This window comes from Rosa chinensis, chromosome 3, assembly GCF_002994745.2.
Source record: "Rosa chinensis cultivar Old Blush chromosome 3, RchiOBHm-V2, whole genome shotgun sequence".
Lineage (NCBI taxonomy): Eukaryota > Viridiplantae > Streptophyta > Magnoliopsida > Rosales > Rosaceae > Rosa > Rosa chinensis.
This window is the reverse complement of record NC_037090.1, coordinates 20,712,447-20,725,620: the sequence shown is the minus strand read 5'-3', so window position 1 is coordinate 20,725,620 and position 13,174 is coordinate 20,712,447. Positions and strand designations below refer to the sequence as shown.

Here is a 13,174-nt window from a genome sequence, read left to right as displayed (position 1 = left end):
GACATGAGGCCCGTGACAATATAGTGAGACTGACACTACAATATAGTGAGCTGGACCTGACACTACAATATATAATGTAGTGAGACTGATAAGTCTCAGGTGACGATATATAATGTCGACTTGTCTTTGACTCTTGAATCAAGACCAATTAATTTTGAGCTAGATGCTCAAAAAGGGTATTATAGATATATCTCATTCCGCAACTGTTATTCAGTCCAAATTGACACAGGGTTGGATGCATGCTTCTTCACTCAATATTCACCGCTTCTAACCAGAATAGCCACTCACGATGCATCCACAATCAATTAATTTTTCATTGAATGTGATGCGGGAAGAGTGAACATGATAGCAAGAGACTTCGTCAAGCGTCAAAAGCTATATGAGATGAACTAGAATCCACTAGCAATTACAGGCACAGCCGTAAGAAACATAGAGAAACTTCTCCAATATTTGTTTTTTTTTAATTGATAACTTGAATGAAAATTACAATCTAAGAGGTGCCTTATATAGGGCACATAGCATAAATCTAATACAACTAGAAAACATAAAGAACAATTTATTATAGACTAAAGTTAGGAAACCTAACTAAATCTCAATAAATAAAAAATCGGAAATTGAATCCTAGATACTAAAGAATATTACGCAAATATGTATTTGGAATCCCAACCAAGATTTTGCTCGAGAATCCTGATATATTGAAAAGAGTAATTTATGATTTCCATCATTAAGAAGCTTATATGAATACCAATTTTCAATATTCAAATCATTCTTCTTAATGTGAAGACGCTTTTTTCTTTTCGAGATTATTTGTTGAAATTGGTTAAAATCTCATCCTACATCAGTCTCCTCCACTTGAAAAGAAGTCGACCTCGAGTTCTTCTTGAATGGAGCTCGATCATTAGTAGGAATCAAACATGATAAGCCATCAACTTCAATATTCTTAAATTTGAAAGGTATCACCATGAATCTAATACCGTAGACAAGTTTAGAATAAGCATCTTAAAACTTGAACTCCTCCAGTTGAAAAGGTATGGGCATTGACTTCCCCTTGGGTTGATCTTGAACACAATTAGGCATGCATGACATGGATATAGATATGATGAACGAATTAGCTTCCTTGTCTTTAATGAGTTTCTCTTCAATTTTCAAAGTGGCTTCTTCATGTTTCTTTTCACACACCTAAGGATGGTCTTTCTTGATGTTCTTCCTTCTAGGCTTGATTTTAATTTTGTGCGACTCCCACCTAAATAAATGTGTTGTCTTTGCAATAACCACCATCGACGCTTTTATGCCATGGTCTTCCAAAAAGCACGTAAGTGTCATCCATGTCAATTACATGACAAGTAATCTCTTCTTTATAAAATTTTCCTATAGAGATAGGAACTTCACAAACCTCTGTTACTTGTGCATATTCATCCTCCTCAAATGGAATCAAGTATGGATCACTCAGCTTCACTGTCAGTAATTGAAAATAATCCACAACTTTGTTTGCTACAAAGTTCTCTCATAGACCACTATCAATTATTATTGAGCATATATTGTCTTTGATGATACATGTTGTTCGGAAGTCATCGTAATCCGTTATTGTGAATATCCAACGTTCTATTTTTTTTTTTTGGATTGATGAGGTTGTACTAGGGCGAATCCCTCGGCAGGTTCCTCTTCCACAAAACTTTCTTTGATAGATACTCTATGACCAACGTCGTTGAGGTTGGCGGTAGTGAACTTCTCCCTTGGATCGTCGTCTGCTAAGGAGAGGGCGATACCCGCTCTGATACCAAATGATGCGAGAAGCGTGAACACGATAGCAAGAGGCTCCGTCAAAAATCGAAAGCATACAAGATGAACTAGAATCCACTAGCAATTACAGGCACAGCCGTAAGAAACATAGAGAAACATCTCTAATATTTGTTTTATTTATTTATTGATAACTTAAATCAAAATTACAATCTAAGATGTGCCTTATATAGGGCACATAGCATAAACCTAATACAACTAGAAAACATAAAGAACAATTTATTATAGACTAAAACTAGGAAACCTAATTAAATCTCATTAAATAAAAATTAGAAATATAATCCTAGATACTAAAGAATATTACGCATGCAAATATGTATTTGGAATCTCAACCAAAATTTTACTCGAGAATCCCGAAATATCTAAAAAAGTAATTTCTGATTAATTCCATCATTATGAAGCCTATTTGAATACCAATTTCCAATATTCAAATCATTCTTCTTAATGTGAAGACGCTTCTTTCTTTTCGAGATTCTTTGTTGAAATTAGCTAAACTCTCGTCCTACATCTAAATGCATCTACACCTATCATCTACCAATTACAACTGCTGACCTCTCAACAGTCATTTGGAGACTATTTGGATTATATGCTTCTACATCCAATATCAATCAATTCTAACCATAACTGTCATTCGTGTACGCGCACATGTGTGTATTTCTATCTATTCCAATATTTATTAATTTTTACACGCCAGAAAAGTGTTAAAAAGTGTATGTAGACTCTAGTGACTCTAATCGTTTATAGATGAATGATCGTCGAAAGTAAACCTTTTAAAAGTTTATTTTTAATATTAAACAAAGTTAAGAAATAAGAGGAAGAACTCAAACTTGAGACCTCAGGGTGCAGACAACCTCTAATAGAGAAAGATCGAAACAAACCTTTTCTTGTAGAGGTTGTTGAAAACCAGGAGACGTAGGCCGGCCGGCCGTTGGATGGGGAATAGAATTAGACCGGCCGGGTTCTAATTATTACATCAGAAAGTAGTGTCCCACCAATAAATTTTGATTTTAATCCAATATAGCAGTAACATGGTGTGTTCCAGCAAATAGTGACAAAACAGTTTTTACCTTACCACAAGAAAAAATAGAAAATAAGCTCCTTCCTTCTGTCTGTCTGCCTCTTCTTTCTTTTTCAAGATTCATCAAGATACATGTTCTGCCGAATTCAGTAAACCCGAGACCTTTTCTTTCTTTTTTTAATTCAATTCCTCGCTCGAAAACACACTCACACACACAACACAAAGTGGTATATGGAATTTACACTGAAAATAATGATTGAATTTTTCCTTCACGCAAAACCTTAAAGTAGTAGTAGTAGTACTCTCGTACTTACATTTCTTCCCCCCTCCTCTCCTCTCTCTCTCTCTCTCTCTCTCTTCTATCTTCTCTCTCTTGTTGTCATATCATATCTCTGGGGGAGCTCCATGAAATAGTTCCTCACATCAAACCCATAATAATCAGCACGCCTTGCTCGCTAGCCCTTATAGCTCTCAGCCCCACATACCCTTTCCCTTCACTTCCCTCTTAGTCTTTACTCACCAAACAAAGACACCATCTTTGCTCTGCTCTGTCTCTTTTGTGAAATGTCCTTGAACCATTTCTCTTCCTCCGAGCTTCAAGAAACGCAGTGGTGGAACAACTCGACGACTCAACAAAACCAGCAACAGCCCCCTGAATTCACCATGGACACTTTCCACCCTCAATTGTATCAAAATTACCAGCCCGGCTGGCTAGGCTCCCAAATCTCCCAACAGCCCCCGACCCTCAATTTCAACCTCAACCATCAACACAACGACGCCGCCGACAGAGAATTACAACAGCCAGAGCTTCAGATCGACATGGGGGATGACAAAGAGACCATGTTCGAGAAGCCGCTGACCCCAAGCGACGTCGGCAAGCTCAACCGCCTTGTCATTCCCAAGCAGCACGCCGAGAGGTACTTCCCTCTCGGTGGCGGCAACGGCGGAGAGTCAGGAGGCGAGAAGGGGCTGCTGCTGAGCTTCGAGGACGAGTCCGGAAAGTGCTGGAGGTTCCGGTACTCGTACTGGAACAGCAGCCAAAGCTATGTATTAACCAAAGGATGGAGCCGCTACGTGAAGGAAAAGCGCCTCGACGCCGGCGACGTCGTTTTGTTCGAGCGGCGCCGAAACGACAGCGAGCGCCTCTTCATTGGGTGGAGGCGCCGTGCGGCGCAAGAGAGCAGCGGCGCTGGTGGTGGGGCTAGTAACACGTCAGCGCAGGTTAGCGGAAGCGGCGGGGGTGGTGGTGCTGGTCCTGGTGTTGAAAGTGGAGGTAGTAGAGCTGGTTGGACCAGGATCTTCTATTCTGCACCGCAGTCTTATCCTGCGCCCCATCATCACAGTGTGCCATACCCACCTGACTATCTACAACATGCAGCCGCAGCAGCAGCAGGTATAAATATTTTCATTTTGTTTCACATTTTAGCCCTATCTCTTGTCTCTTGTTCTAAACCCTATCTATCTCGTATTTACTTCCAATCTGTTTCTTCTTGTTATATACGCACGTGAAAGTGCGTGAAAAACACCTTCCTATAATTCCTAGTTTCCTACTACTTGGGAGAAAGAAAATGTGCCTCTTTTTTGGTTCCAGAAGAACTAATTAGTGCAAAAAATTGCATTACATGAAGCGCATTGTGATTTTGTGCTATTCATTGCAGGATCTCCTGTTCAGAACCAGACGCCGTCGTCGTCATCGGGCTGCAACTCGAGGATATTGAGGCTGTTTGGGGTGAACTTGGAGTGCCAGCAGCAGCAGGATGATGAGTCCGAACCATCCACACCAGATGGGTCGTCTTTGTCAAGCCAGGGTCCAACCCACCACCAGTTCTATCCTAATCCTACTAATGCTTATTATGGAGACCACAGGGTAAGCCAACTATCATTTTCCTAATCATTAATGCTACTACTATTATTATAATGTGTGTAGATCAGTCCTTTATTTATCTTTTAATTTTGTGGAATTATTATTATGTTTATTACTTTTTTTAAAAAACAATTTTGCTTCCTCTAATGAGGCAAATGTAAGTTAATGTTGAAGTAGTACTATTGAGTCTAAGAAATTGCATGGTCTCCTTCCTCCCTAACAAGTCAATTGACAGAGTGGTTACAATTTAGAAATATGCTTCGCGAGTGACTAACCTGGTTTGATTGATATGAATTTCGTAGTGAGGTTCACATTAATTAACGATTCAGATGGGTTGGCAAAACACTGTTAAGACAAAAGTTAGTAGTGACAGGTGATTAATGTGTGTTTGGCTAGTCGTTGTTGAATGGTCATATGGAGGTTTAGAAGTCAAACACTGTTTGGTCATTTTTTCCTAAAGATGACAACTTTCCAGCCTACAATTGAGCCAAAAGAAGGTTTGGACCAAACACCAACTTACGTGCCCAATTAAGGCCACAGTTTGAGTTTGGCCTTGAGTTGATTTCAATAATCATAAAAATACAACACCACCGCAACGCATGAGGGCAGCTTTTGTGGACCGGTATGTGTATGAGCTATAGTTCATTATCCCATAAAATATGAACTGAACCAAATTTGAAATTTTGCTATTCCCCTTGGCCAGCTTTAGCCTCATTCTGGAAGATAGCAGATATATATCATGTGGAATATTGTAGGTACCGACTCCTATGAGTCGGTCTCCTGGACTATATGACAGCTGTTATAACCCTCAAATCTGTTTAGCATTAATTGCATATTTCATTCTTAATTTTGATAACTAGAGAATTAGGCGTCATTAGTTTTCCAACTATAGGTATTTAAATGTCTATCCCTTCTTCCTTCTCCATTTTAGTAATCAAGGCACAAGTGTTCAAATGCAGCGGGAAAAACCCTGAAGTGGATCTTCTTCTCAAAACTTAAACCTTTTGTTATCATCTCAACTGCTGCTTGAGGAAGTAGCCTTAATAGCTAACAAATACTACATAGGCAGGTGCAACTCAATTTGAATTAGGATCCTAAAACTTGTAGGGTTCTAGTGGCAATTATTAAAGCCGGCCAAAATTTATTTTTTAGACTGAGGGTTCTAGTACAGTATAGGTAGCTGGCCACGGCATTATATATAGGCGGTCTTCAGGGACCTATAAAAAGAAAAGAGAATTGAAAGCACTGATTTTCACACATATAATGATTTTGATTTTGTTTTTGGTGCTTGATTGCAACAGGATTTCACTTTCTCCAGAGATGCGAACCCCCCCATGAGAAATCGACGAGGATAGAGATCCGTGGATGTGACGTCCTTGATTGACTCCAACTATTTTAATTTTTAACCCACTTGGAAAAATCTCCACCAAAAGAACTTAGAACCCAGAAAAAAAAAACAGAAAAAAAAGAAAAAAAAAAATGAGGAGGTATGTATAGAATATTTAAGTATTAGAAAAATATGAGAAAAAATCCCAGATTTTCAGGCCAAGTTTTGGGCAGGAGTGGAGGTGGAGTAGTAGACTAGTAGTGTTGAGGACTGAGGAAAAGGACTGCTGCAGGTAGTAGGAGAGAGAGGTAGGGGGTGTGGGGTAACCCTGGGAAGAAAGGGTAGGGCGATGACGTCATCAGGAATGAGGGGAAAGAGTCTATTTACTGCTGCTGTTACTATTTCTTTACTGTTGAGATTCTGCCTGAAGATTTTTCCAGAGGAGGTCTCATGATGAAGGTAAAGATAATAATGGAAGGGTATGGTGGTGAGGTTGTGTTGGTGGGGGGAGTGAGTGAAAGTTGGTGGAGTTGAATAGTAGACATGGTTGAAGCAGCAACTTGTTTGTACTAAAAGTTTAACTAGGTACAGTAGTAGTAGTCCACAGCCTCTCCTTACTTGTTGCTCCGATTCTGATCTGGCTTCCTTTGTTATTACAAGTTCTGTTCATTTTCTTACCCTCCAGTGAAGCTAGCTAGCTAGCTAGCTTTTCTAAGCTGTTCTTTTATGCTCTACTAATTAGACAAGTTGACAATTTTAGCTTATTGGGAGTTTTTTTTTTCTAATATTGTTAATCAGAAAGAAGTCTTTCGGATCATGGAATATTATGGATGATAATTGATGAGTGATAAAATGATGTTCAATCATCTATAGTAATCCATGTGTTCTCTTTAATCCTTAATGATGAAGCAACCTCAATCAATCTCTAGTAAACCTAGTTCACACTAGCACTATTATCGATCGGAAAAATATATCATCTGAATGAGAGATATTTACATTTTCAACTAATTCTATCATGACTAATATGCGATACAACTAAACTTTCTCATTCTATATGATTTGGGATCTTACTACCATGCACTACCATTTTCAATAGAGGCCTAAAACCAGACCTCATTCACTTCAGAGAAATGGCTCACAGCTCATGATCAATTACTCAGAAAAAGTCCTTGACTGACGCCAATGACTGAACCAAAAGAGTATATATGTGTCAGACTCAACCTGGCAAGACAATAATTCTTAGTCATTGGAATTTGTGGCAAACTCAGCAAAAGCTTAACTCACAAGGTAAATGGGTCCATGAGTAAACAACACAGTAGTGTTTGCTCATCACAATGTCTATTCAGACCAACCCATTGCCTGTCCTAAAATGACAACTTCTGGGTGCCATTTCTATTACAGATATCAGTGCGAAAGCACCAAACTTGGAATCTAACCGAATCACTTGCATAGTAAGGGCCACAAGCACTTGGGTTCAAATCAATTTAGGTCTTGTATATATAAAAGGATAAAAATCATGTGCTAGCTAATAGCACTGGCCTTACAGAAAAGGAAGGGCAGAGTAACTGTATGTATAAGCTGAAGCTTTTTTCATGTGATTATCAGGGCCCATAAAGATTCAGACAAACAGAGTGATCAACCATTGACCTTGAATATAATGCGTGATAGATCTCCTGGAGATGGAGACGGAGATGGAGTACTCCAATGTTTAGTGGCTCATTCACTTCCTGTGCAAGTGGGGAGGGTCCCTATCTTTCCCTCCCCAGATATATGTGTTGTTGTTTGTTATGGATCATGATTGAACTCTAAGTCAGTGGAGAATCAAAAGGAATGAAGGGACTCTAAATCCTGTATGTTGAGTCTGTCCTACTGCAAGCCCAGAAATATTGAACCATTAATGCATATGACCAAGTGACCAAGTACAGTATAGGAAACACCCTCACCATGTGAGCCTACTTGTTTCAATCCCACTCACTCATCAGCCTTGTATTTATTTATATGTTTTTATTTTTTTCAATGATACACCAGCCTTTTTAGTTTCCTCATCTTTAGCATGCTTTTATTCTTTTGGGGTTCTTCATCCCACATTGTACTGGCAAGTAGGACACTATTCTGCCCTGCGAGACTTGTATTCGACGGCCGCTACTGTGTCCCAACTCCCAAAAGCTTAGACTGTCAATGAATGACCAACAATAAATCTGTAGTTAGCACCGTTATTCACGGAGTCACGACCAATCCCCTAAACCTGCATATACCTAATTTGAAACCAGAACCTCTTGCGCAAACAAGGCTCTGATACACCATGTGATGCGAGAGAACATACCAACAGCGCACGTATGTGTATATCTAGCTAATAATTTGCACCTCCAGAAGTATACGTACCAGCAATAATGCCAAATATCAGCAGTATTATTACAACCACCAAAATGTTCATTAGAGAACAAAAAATGGAAAAGAGGATTTTAGTTTTAATAGAAAAAATTTTCACCTTACAACAACCAAAATGGATTGCATTTTTGGATAAAAACATGGGTAAAGTTAGCTACAAGGGAACCACTACTGCTTGATCTCCTGCTGCTTCTCTGGAAATGAATTACGTCCATGAATGCATAGGAAAACCATGTGCAGATATGAATCCAATATTCCATAATATGGAAGTCATTTTCAAACTGTGGATTTTATATCCCAATTTTCAGTTGTCTGCCATATATTTGAATTAGTCCAAAGAAAACAGAAGCATGACATGCTGGTTTTTCGAACTGTTTTAATCGTTCGGTATCCAGATGCAGAATATTCAGTCTAGAGAGAAGATTACAATGTCTAATGAAAGGACAATAATGATCACAAAATTCGATTGATGATGAGGAATCATCCAGGCTGGATCAGAGAGACAATCCATTTCCAACTTCGGACCAAAATATATCTATGTAAATTGGTCAGATGTAACTTTACAAAACCAGAAACTATTTCTTCTGACTAAAGATTCCCATTTCATGCCTTTTCTTCTTCGTTTCTGTTCTTCACTCAGCACCTCTGCTAGTTTTCTTGAGCAATAAATTCAAAATAGTAGTGACATTACAAAGCCTTGCTGTTGTGTTCCTTCATAAAAAAGCTAGTCGTTTTGATTGCCAACGATCAAAGTTCTAAAGTTAGAGGCACATTCATATTATCAGAAAAAAAAAAAACATGCATTTAAGGTGTACGGTGTGGATCTAGGATACAAAATTGGGTTGGGGCTAATATGATCTTTTTGCTTTAAAAGTTCAGTCAATAAATTGGAGGGTATCTAGAACTAGAAGCAGCAAAAGCCGTAGAGAAAAAAGGAAGATAGATAGTAAATCGGACTCCAAGTACGTACTTTCACAAGTTGTATAACTTTTAAAAATCTCTATTTAGGCATATGATTGATTATTTGAGACTTGTAGAATTATGTTGTTCTGTAACACAAAAAAAGGGGAAATTATACTATATTTCTCTTATGGAAACTAATTGCATTGCAACGTGTACACAGTGGTGGATCCACGTTGTAAGCTACTCGTGCTGTAGCCCAATCCAAATTTTTTCCATATGTTATGTGATAAAGTAATATGGGGTTCATATCCAAAACCAATTGGCAATGGATGGAGTAATCCAAACCCTTATAAGCCCATAAGCAAAATTATATTTTTCCAATGTGAGAGTTATATTTATACACATTCTCAACACGCCCCTGCACGTGTGGCGATTTCTCAAGCCATACATATGGACAAGTTATATTGGGTGACGGTGAGCACGTGTCGCCATCGCTGAAACCAAACAGGTGGGTAACCTGGCTCTGATACCATGATAAAGTAATCTTGGGTTCACATCCAAAACCAATTGGCAATGGATGAAGTGACCCAAACCCTTATAAGCTTATAAGCAAAGTTATATTTTTCCAATGTGGAAGTTATATTTATACACATTCTCAACATTATGTAGTATAAGTGCTTGTGTATGAAACAATTGACAAAACTAGTGTCCCATTAACCTCCCTAACGAGTTCAACCCCCCCACTTGCCCTTTTATGTTTTATTGCCTCTTTCTCTGTTTTTTCCCCATTTTCTTCTACTTTTCTTCTTTGCTTAATGTATTTTCTTCTCTTGATTTTTTTCTCCCTTCCTTCTTACAATTTTCTTCCCTTGTTTTGCAAATTTTGTATAAGTGTTTCTTTAAAAAAAAATTATGGTCTTTAATTCTTAGTGTCTCAAAGTTCTTAGAATCATTATTGACAAAAAAGAAATCGTATAAACAGCCTTAGATTAGCCCCAACCCAATTTTGTATCCTGGATCCGCCACCATACACCTTAATTAATGTATGTTTTTTTTTTTCCTGATAATATGAATGTGCCTCTACCTTTAGAACTTTGATTGTTGGTGTAGTGCCAAGAAATTCGTTATTATTTTCCGAGGATTTTCTGGAATCTAATTTGTGGTTATTGGACGGTTTCGTGGCTTGTGGACGAAGCGGAAGTGTTGTGGACGAATTTTTATTCGAAGAATATGGTTTTAGGGGTGTGCAAATGTTGACTTTTTATACGTTGGGTTTCTCTATAAACTTCCTTCACGAAATTCATACAGTGTGTCGATACTAGTTTGTGGACATGTAGAAAGCGGAAATCGGAGTTTGTATGAAGAATTTATGGCTATTGGAAAAAAAATTTCATTTTGTTTAAATAGGAAAATTACCGGAAAAATATTAGAGTTTCCATTTTCGGAAAGTTTTCTCTCTTTCTGTCTCCCCGAGCCCGATTCTGCCCTCTCCCTTTGCAGGCTTCGTTCTCCACTGTCCGACCACCATCGGACACGATTTCAATTGGGCTTTCTTCACCTCAACCTCCTCTACACGTCTGTGAAAGCCATCGAGCATGGGTCGAGCTGTGGTGGGCGCTACAAGGCCGAGAAGAAGCTGCGGCGGAGCTGAAATCGCCTTGATCGGAGTCAGCGATTCCGGCCACCTTTGCCTGTGATTCTTGAGGGCTTTTGGAGCCCAGTGGGTGTAGAAGCTTTCTCCTAAGGTGGCTTGCAACGATTCAACTTGTGGAGATCGAATTTTGGAATTTGGGATTCTAGGGTTCATCCGAATTCAAAACTTTCGAGGTAAATTTTGGCTATATGGCTTTGATTCAGACTTTGTGCTAGTTATGAAAGTTGTAATTGGAGTTGAGATGAAGAACTTTTGTGTTGGAAATTTTGTCAAATTCTGACTTTGGGCTGGCGGTGCCGCCGCCACTGTGGTGATGTTTTCCAGCGTTTTCCAGCCACCTCAGGGATAGTTTCTGTTCCTAATTTTGATCTACTCGTCAATACGAGCATTTCGATATACAACACTTAACTTTTGGAGATCGTATGAGCACGTTAGGGTTTTCACTGTTTTGAACCATTCGATTATTCGATTCGTGAGGATTCGAGTGTTCGATTGACTTGTGGTTTTGACATATCGATCGTGCAAGTATTCCAGAAACTTTGGATGGTTTCGGATGTGGTTTCGCCTTGATTGGCGTCACTTTTGTGGTTTTAGTTCAAAACCATTTTGTGGTTTTAGTTCGGACTTTAATCATTTTGTGATTCATGCACTGAATCGAGACCGTATGTGTTTAGGTATTTGACAGGCTTGTGTTGAGCTAATTGCGGCGATTTGTGCTTGTCTTGGTTAGCGTGTGAAGACGCAAAGGGATTCAGAGGTGAGTAAATCTCACAATATTCGTTATGAGCATAATTACCATATTGTCTTGGAGTTATTAGGTTAACTATGACTATAGTTGGTATTAGTGGCTCAGGATGACTGTGTGTGTGTATGTGTGTGTGTGTGTATATATATATATTTACGTGAAATATATATGTATTGGTGGCTTCGTTGTGATGTGAACAATAATTGAAATGAGTTCATTATTGCTCGAGAATGGTGGAATTGTGTATTGAGTTGTGATTGTAGAATTTCATGTGTTGACATACCATGAGTCTAGTATGACCGTCTTAATTGAGATTTAAGATATGGTAGCTTGTGTAGGAATATTTGTGTGATGATTCGATGACATCAGTGTGATGAATCTTTGTAATGATTGTCATGTAAAGCTTCTGTAGGAATATCTATGTGATAAATCGATGACATCAGTGTGATGAATCTTTGTAATGATTGTCATGTAAAGCTTGTGTAGGAATATCTATATGATAAATCGATGACATCAGTGTGATGAATTTTTGTGATGATTGCTATCTGTGTGATGATCAGTTGGACGATTGTTCTCTTTGTGATGACCGGTGAAATCTGTGTGATGATCAGTTGGACGATTGCTATCTGTGTGATGACTGGTGAAATCTGTGTGATGACTGCTCGGTAGTGAAGTTGAATTGTTATTAAGTTAACAAAGATTGAGAGGACTGCTATGATGGTCGGAGCTACCTATGGATGTTAAAGTGTGAGGTTATGATGATTACTATGACTTGAATTGCTTGTCTTAATGTGACCTCCTGAACTAAAATTGTATGCAGGGATTACTATGAATTGTTTTGCTTGTTTTGAATTGTGATTGCCTTGTTTTCTTCTTGATTTTATTGATTTATGGTTTGATTGATCTTAAAGGCCATAGTGGGGATGATTGTGCTTTGTGTGAGGATAGGAAGGTGATTCATTATTTTCACCTTTGATGTCATGTTGTTGACAAGGGCTTCCGGTGGGAAGGAAATGAGTGTGATCTTTGTGACTCGCCGTTGTGCGTCAAAGGATTTCCAAATATTACTTGAGGAGGTTTTGTTTGACTGAAATTTGTGTAATTGGGATGCTAGTCTGAGAATCTAAGCATGTGGTTTTAGTCACGAGTTGACCTACGTAAGCATGTTATGGAAGGTTATGAAACAGATGGTTGTAGTTGTGAGTAATGTGCTTATCGTTGTTTAGGTTGAGGTGACTTAAGAATGTGTTTCTGCTTTATGGTTTTGAGTTTACTCATACGAGCTTTCATAAGCTTACCGGGTTTGTTGTGTGGCAACCCGGTGCACTATTCAATAGTGTAGGAATTAATCCTACAAGTCAGGACAGTCGTGGCTGAAGCTGAGATCGAGTGCTTACAACTATACGGTAGGAAGCCAATTTTGTGACTTTACTGTTGGAAAGACTTCTGTTGTAGTAGCTCTGAGGAGTATTTACGTT

General features: G+C 38.7%; 1 protein-coding gene across 1 annotated transcript; it reads left to right on the top strand.

Annotated features, from left to right (window-relative positions):
* Window positions 1-3,092: 3,092 nt before the first annotated feature.
* On the top strand, window positions 3,093-6,681 carry LOC112191416 (B3 domain-containing protein At2g36080). Its single transcript, XM_024330760.2, has 3 exons — window positions 3,093-4,208; window positions 4,474-4,682; window positions 5,981-6,681. Exons 1-3 carry the CDS (start codon window positions 3,380-3,382, stop codon window positions 6,032-6,034), a joined length of 1,092 nt encoding a protein of 363 aa, XP_024186528.1. The 5' UTR covers window positions 3,093-3,379; the 3' UTR covers window positions 6,035-6,681.
* The last annotated feature ends 6,493 nt before the right edge of the window (window positions 6,682-13,174 follow it).